A 7,913-nucleotide genomic window follows, 5' to 3' on the forward strand; every position below is an offset into this window, starting at 1 on the left:
GGGGGGGGGGGGGGCGCGGCGGGGGGGGAGGGGCGGGGGGGGGGGGAGGCGGCGGCGGCGGGCGGTGGCGGCGGCGGCGGGAGGCGGTGTCGCTCCCGCTCGGGGCCGGCGGCCGTGCGCGCCGCAGCCATGGCGGCTCCTCCTCAGCCGCCCTCCGCCGCCGCCGCCGCCGCCGCCACTCCTCCCAGACAAAGGGAGATTTAACCAGGTGGGGAGGGAGGGAGGACGCGAGCTTGGGAGGGGAGAGGGAAGGAGCCGGCCCACTCCCCGCCGCCGGCCTCGGGCTGTCCCTGCGCGCCCCCTCCAGATCCGGCCCGCGGTTCCCCTCCCGGCCCCCCCAGCCCCACTCAAGTCCACAAGTCCGCCCGCTTCCTGCGCCCGCCGCGGCCCTTCCCGGGGCGCCGCCGCCGCCTACTGTGCGAGGCAGCACGGCCCGGGGCCGGAGGCTGCATGGTGCCGGTGGGGGCGCCCCGTTCCCTCCCCCGGTTCCTCTTCTCGGCCCCGAAAAGGGTGGGTGGGTGGTCGCCAGGGCGAAGTTTCCAGCGCCGGATTCCTGCGAAATTACGACGGCTCACCAGCGCCTGTGTTTTGCTGTCTCTCCCCCTTTTTCCTGCTCCCTGACTCTTCCCTCCCCTTTCCCCCACTCCTCACTCCTCTGAAGGCCAAAAAGACAAGCAAAACCTGCCGCAGACGAAGGCTTTTGGGATTGTAGCGTCTGCACCTTCAGAAACAGCGCCGAAGCCTTTAAATGCAGCATCTGCGATGTGAGGAAAGGCACCTCCACCAGGTACTTGAAGATCTGTGTTACCTTTTGTTATAGGGCTTTTTTTTTTTTTTTTTTTAAGGTGGGGGTATAGGGTTGTGAGCTCTACTTTCTGCCTTCTTTCCAACTTGTTGATTACGGCTTTTTCTGTACGTGCGGGGTGGGGTGGGGGGGGATGATGTCGGTTTGGGTTGTGTATATTTCATGTTGGGTGTAAAAAGCCTCATGTTCACTGATTTATGGGAGGGAATTTTTCCAGGTTTCGTCTTGTTTCAAACAGACGCTGGATTTATTTGACACTTGTATCCGTTGGCTTATTGGTATTGGCTCCAAAAGAGAGGAAGCTTTGCTATGGATTGTAGGACATTGGACCTTTTATTTTTGCCATGTGCATAATGTTTTTAATTTGCCTGTCCTGAATTATTCTTCTCTTCCCTGAGAAATTTGGTGGTGGTTGTACAGTAACGCGGTGGTTGTTCTTTTCCTGTCTTGAACTGCAAATGTCTTTTTTTTGTTTTCCTTGCACTTGAAGATAAATGCTGGGGTTTGATAAAGAAAGTGCATTTTTTGGAAGACTGAACTGTGTGTGTGTGTGTGTGTGTGTGTGTGTTTCTGATTAGCTTATGAGAAATGGTGATGGAGGACGATTTTTGCAAAATGTAGAATGAATAGTGTGATTATACTGAAGTTTCTGTTTAAAGCTTTATTAAAATGAAAAGAATGTTGAAGGAATTCCTCATTTTAGTGAAGGTGGTAAACTGTGTGGTATCAAAACGAGTTGAACTACTCCAGATTTAACATTTAGATATATTTGAATGAAATGTGGAAGCTGATTTTGTAGTCTTCCGGTCATCTTTTAACTTGTAACTGGAATTTGTTTCAGTGATTAGAGTTTGAAGTTAAAAACTATTCTTTATGTCATTTACTGGGCAGACATTGGGGGGGCCGTGTGTGTGTGTGTGTGTGCGCGCGCGCGTGTGTGTGTGTGTGTGAGAGAGAGAGAGAGAGAGAGAGAGGGAGAGGGAGAGAGAAAGACAGAATGAGCGAGTTCCTTGGGGGTCTTTAAAGTTGATTGCCAAAAGTCTCACTTCGTCAGGTACTTGTTTTTAAATTGGCGTTCCAGCATGACCGTGTAGTAGCACTGCACAGTTCTAACTGGTTATTGTTCTTTGGCTAAATGAATGTGTTCTGTTAGGGTTTCATTGCTTTATTTATACCTGGGAATAAATAGGATATTGGGCAACTTTGTCCAATTACTGGTGGAACAGTTTTGTGAATTCCACTAAGTCTAAATACTGAGACTTTTGAATAAAAATATTCCAGAACTAAAAATATTTCCCCATAGGTACTTTTCCCCCCCCATAGGTACTTTTTAAAGTAAATTCATATCAATATTTTGTATTATCATAGAGCAGATTTAGTTAAAATAAGAAACACTCATTGGGATCTTAGTAGATTTTGTTTTGCTGTCTAAAACAGGGAATTCCATCAAATACCATGAAAGTTTAGAAATGTATTTGTTATTTAAAGCAATAGTGATTGTATTTTATTTGAGTAATGTTTTTTTACATGTAGAATCCCTCAGAGGCCAAACCTCTTTATTGTGGTTTTGCTTTGAGTGTTACCGTAGATGATGTTAAAGTAAATGACTAGGAAACTCCTAAGAACTTGAGAACTTTACTGGTGAAGAGAAACTTAAAGCAGATTCAAAAGTTTACATCCAATGTATTGCTGGGAATAATTATCTCATAATAAAGTGCATTTCAGTTTCTACACGTATAAAAAAAATCTGACTCATCAGCTCTTTGGAAGCACGTGGAAGGTTTTGATTTTAAAAACAATATAGATGTTTAAAATTTTTTCAGAGTCACAGATGACAACATTGGAAATGTTTTTTTTAACAAATATATTAAATTACTCATAATGAAAATGTTTCAGGAACAGGATACTCACCTACTATCTGTCTGTGACTTTTTTAGGTCTGTGGTTGTGTAGGATTTGAACACAGATTTTAGAGATCTGAGGATTTAAATTCTTACCAACTCATGATACTTTTACATAACTTAATTTCATCTTGGTTATTGTCAATATTTTCATGTATTAGATCTGGAAGTCTTTATAAAAGATTTTGTTCTAGAAGTCATTGATAAAAAGGCAAATAACATTTGGCTTTTTTATGCTGTGGATGGGTTTCATGTGGAAGGGTGAATTTCACAGATTTTCCTCCTGTGTTGTCCAGTGTATTAACTGTTGGTTAATTTTTCTGTGACACTAGTTACTACTGCTTTGTTTTTTTCCTGGGACTTTTTTGTGTGTGTGTGTAATTTTCTTGATACAACAAAGATTTGACATTTGTTGCCTTGTATAGTTTTAATCAGACTTGGTATTGATGGCAGTAGAAAACTTGTTGGGTTTTGGATGATGGGTAATAGGCAAAAATTAGTGATTTTAAGAATAATTTTTAAGTAGTAAAAGGACTTCTAACCTGTTGACTGGCATAGAAATTGGGTTTTATTGCTCTGAGCCGATGTTTTGTATTATAACAGCCTCGCTGGTTGGGTAGCCAGTGGTAATTCTGGAGTTTGTTCATCATTCTTGTCACTGTCGTTGCCATCATCCGTCTACCAATCAAGCAAGGAAGTCAGCTTTGAATTAGTTATAGTCCAGTAGGACATAGAACTGTATTTATTCTTTGAGAATAGAATTGATATTCCTCAGTTTCATTAGGAAAATATTGCCACTCATCCAAAGAACATTTGTTAAATTACTAGGGTGTGAAAGAGTCTGCTGAAGACATTGGGGATGGGAGGAGGGTGTTAAAAGGTTGGTAAGACATGTATAGGAACGGCCGTAATCCAAGTTATAAAGGCTCTAAGAGAGGTATAAGTAAAGTGCTACGGGAGGTCTGAGTAGTCTGGCTTGGGCATCAATTAGAAGAATTCCCCCTCCCCTCAATTCTTCTGGATAAGAAGAATTGATTTTACAGAATTACCTGCCATCTTTCACTATTATTGCCATGTGTACCAGATAAATTTAATTCTGCGGGTGGAGTCGTGAAAGTGATTCAGAAGGTCTTTTCTTCTTTTTGTAGCAGCTTAGAGCAGAGGGTCAGAAGCTCGAAAGGAATGTGTTAAGGGAAGAAGGAGGCAATACTTAATAGGCTACTTGGAGGTTCAGGGGGCAGTGGAGAGCTTTATTTTGGATGTATTACCAGTTTTGTTTTGGGTCTGTTTAGTTCTTAAATACACTCCTTTTTCCACCTATACTGTTCCGCTCTCTACCCTGCTGGTTGTTTTTTTAAATAGTTTTATCGAGACATAATTTATATACCATATGATGCACCAACTGTATAAGTGTACAATTCAGTGATTTTTGGTAATTTTAAAAAGTTGTACAGCCATCACCACAAACCAGTTTTAGTACATTCCTATCGCGTTGAATGGCTTCCTCATGCCTGTTCTGGGATACACTTTTACGAAGTCTTTAACACTAGAGCATGGAGGAGGCACCTGCAGCTGAAAAGTTCGCCTCCCCACTGTGCTGATGTACTCTGAGCCTTTCAAGGTAGTAAATAAAGGAGTGTCTACGGAAGGTGGTGGTGAGTGGGAAAGAAACACTACCCCTTCCCTAGGTGATAGCCGAAGTAGTATTTCCCAGCCCACTTTGCCCGTCTCATGAAAGAGGATATCAGCTTTTAAAAGGAAGAAAACCAACAAAACCACAAACTCACAAATTTACCTAACCGTTGTTCTGCTAAGTTGAAGTTTTTTAGTATTGGGCAGAGTAACTTCCTAGACATGGTGATAAATGAAATATATTTTTCTTTTGGTTTTGTTATTTCTCTGAATGCAATGATCTCTATTGTAAAATTAATATTGCTAAAATATTGCTGCACTTCTTCTTGATTAGTGGTTCTTTGATAATAGTGCTGCACTGAATACTATTCCCCTGAAAAATGTACTGTAGTTAGAGTTTTTACAGACAAGTAAAAGTGCAGAATTCGCTTTAGATGTGTAATAAGATTGTGTGGCTTTAAAAAAAAAAAAAACTCTGGTACTAAGGATATTGAATGGGAAGTTGGTAGTACTCAGTTGTTTGTATGTAAAATATTTTCCTTGTCCAGGAACTCCCTGATTCTTTGCAGTTGTAACTTTGGACTTTTTCTCCTCTTAAATTGAGATACCTTGACAGTTGAAAGTCTCTTGACTAGTCATGAAGTATTTTAGAAGTTTTAGGGGAAAACACACATATTTAGTGAAATGTGAAAGTTTTGATCTTTGCTGGAAGCTTCAGAAGAGCATCATCCTGTGGTACTTTTCGGATAGGAAGCCTCCCAGAAAGCAGAGGGGTGCCTGACCTAGAGAGGAGCCAGGCCCTTCCCCGCGGTTCTGGGTCACTCGCCACAGTGGTTCTGCTCCTTAGGCCACATTGGCTTTATTGTAGTGTTTGTCTTTTGTAAAATTTCTCCATAAAATACATAGAAAAATTACCGATCCTCCAAATCATCAAACCTTGTCAAACCTTTCGGCCTCGAAGCTGATACAAAAGCGGGTACAGGTTTAGAGATCACTCTTACCAGAAACGGAGTGATAATTTATTTTGTGTTTGCTATTACACTGGACTTAACTGATTTATTAGTACTGACTTGATCTTATGTACACTTGGTGACCTTAAAGTAAATTACCTGGGTAGTTGACAAGTTTTTATTGAGCACACAGACATCTGGGCTCTGGGTGTACAGTGGTGTACAGACAGATGAGATCTTTGTTCCCATGGAGCTTAAAGTACTACGGCAAGGACAGGAAAATAAACAAGTGAACAGAAGAATAAGATCATTTCAGCTAGAGACCAGAGCTCCGAAGAAATTAGAGCAGAAAAGGGAACTACAGAGTGGTGAGTACTGGGCAGAGCGACTGCTTTGTAGACAGTGTCGAGATACACATTTGCCTTTTTAGGAAACACTAAAGCTGCTTTCTTTTGGAGCAAGGGGATAGTTATTTCTGGAGGTTTACCTGTGCCAGTTAGCTCATTTGGTGGGGGACAGTTTAGAGTTCAAGCCTTTCTGCATAGGCTACTCAACTAAAGTCTGGCCAGGTACCATGCCAGTATATCCTGTTGCAGTTGACCCTTGAACAACTGGAATGTGAGGGGCGCTGATACCTACCCCCTGTGCATAATTGAAAATCCACGTAACACTTGTCCTTTGGTATCTGAGGGGCATTCGTTCCAGGACCTGCCACGGATTTCCCCGGCTGCTCAAGTCCCATAGTTGGTCTCCATATCTGCAGTTCTGCATCTGTGGATTCAACGAACCACGGACTGTGTAGTACTGTAGTATGTGTTTGTTGAAAAAAATTCGTGTATACGTGGACCTGCGCAGTTCAAACCCATGTTGTTCAAGGGTCAGCTGTTACTAGGATGGGAGGTTTTGAATCGATTCAGTATGTATTATTTTTTCATGCATCATGTATTTATTGTGTGCTTCCGTAGATGCTGAAGAAATTCCAAGTGGCTGTAGTTTACGAAAATACTTATCGGCACTAATTCGGTTCCTTAGTACTTTAGGGAATAGTGGGTCTCCCAAAGTCTCCTTTACAGCTTGAAGTAGAACATTCTACAGTCACTGTGGTTCTCATTTGCCCTCTTGTCCCATCGCCAGGGCCTTTTCTCTTTGTGACATCTTCCTTTATGCTTCCTATCACTATCTCTCCTTCTGTTTTTTCTTTTCTTTTTGCCTGTTTATTTTTAAGTAAGCTTTTTGAACTGTAGTGTACATACAGAGAAGTGCACAAATCATAATTGTAAGGCTTGATGAACTTGCACAAAGTGAGCATACCTGTGTAACCGGTACCCAGATTAAGAAACAGAACATTACCAGGACCCAGACGCCCCTTGTTCACGCTGCAGTCACTTCCCCCTACCCCACCCCTATCCAAACTTCTGGCACTGGAGATGAGTTCTGCTTGGTTTTGAACTTTATTTAAGTGGAGTCATAAAGTATGTACACTTCTGGGTCTGGCTTTTTTCACTCATTGTTATGCTTGTGAATATCCATGTTGTGTGTGGTTCTTGTGTAGTCAACCACTGCTGTTTTATCCTAAGAATATCTTAGAGCTCAACTCTACATACAGACCCCTAACACATTCGAGAGATGGGATCTCTCTGCACCTTCTGTTCATTAGCTACACAGTTGAACACAGCCATCTCCTCCCAGCGGCAGCATAAAATCCACACATCATTAGGTGAAAGGAATAAAACCTGGTGTGTGGAATTTTGTGGAGTATGCAAATGGAGTAAACTTTTGGCTCTCGTGAGTAATATTGTTCATCGGTCATTTATATTTCAAGGCACTGGTTGAATAAACAAGGAACCTAACAAACTTGTTGAAAAGATAAGACCATAAAAAGATAGCCAGTGGTGTGAATGCCATGGTAGGCATGGAGTGAATGGGTACCTGGTAGAGACCCTAAGTGCTTTTTACAGGAGGTAGAGACAGTATATGGGGTATATTGGGGAAGGCCTCACTGAATCTGAGGTTTGAACTAGGCCTTTTTTGTTCTTGGATGTAGGGTTTGTTGTACAGGTTGTTACAAGTTAGTTAGTTCTTTGCCTCCTCCTACCTCCTTTTTAACTGTTCACTCTCCTTAGATGTCACCCGTACCTTTCCACTTCTGTTCACAGGCTGGTAATTCCCAGATACTATTTATTAACCACCTGTCACCACCCCCATGTACACATACACGTGACAAACAGATCCGACTGGTTCTTGGGCCTCTCCGTTTGGACAGCTTAAATTATCTCCTGGTTCTCATTGCTTTTAGGGTAAAGTTCAAATCCTGAGCATCACAAGGGGCTTCTGATTTGGTCCTCTACCGTTTCTTTAGAATTTCTGGAAGCAGCCTGCCACCACTGCAATCTGCCCTCCACACACAGCATGTGGGTGTTTCATACCGAACTCCTTGGTGTTTTCCTAGCATGGACCATGATGTCTCATTTCCATACCTTCACACGTTCTTTTACTCTGTATTTCTTCTAAAATGCTCCTATTTCCTTGTAGCCTGGCTGACTCTTTTTTTTTTTTTTTTTTTTTTTTTTTTTTTTCCGGTACACGGGCCTGTCCCTGCCCCAGCCTCTCCCCCCGCGGAGCACA

General features: G+C 42.5%; 1 protein-coding gene across 2 annotated transcripts in view; it reads left to right on the forward strand.

The window, feature by feature from the left end:
- Positions 1 to 7,913, forward strand: part of RYBP (RING1 and YY1 binding protein) — a 78,476-nt gene that overhangs the window by 674 nt on the left and 69,889 nt on the right. Inside the window, exon 2 of one of the 2 annotated variants that reach the window (XM_024123833.3) lies at positions 662 to 787. In XM_024123833.3, the coding sequence (XP_023979601.1) occupies positions 662 to 787 (126 nt within the window). Of the gene's footprint in view, positions 1 to 385; positions 788 to 7,913 lie in introns of those variants that run through there. The other variant, XM_028478509.2, reaches the window with a different exon arrangement.

Source organism: Physeter macrocephalus, chromosome 18, assembly GCF_002837175.3.
Source record: "Physeter macrocephalus isolate SW-GA chromosome 18, ASM283717v5, whole genome shotgun sequence".
Lineage (NCBI taxonomy): Eukaryota > Metazoa > Chordata > Mammalia > Artiodactyla > Physeteridae > Physeter > Physeter macrocephalus.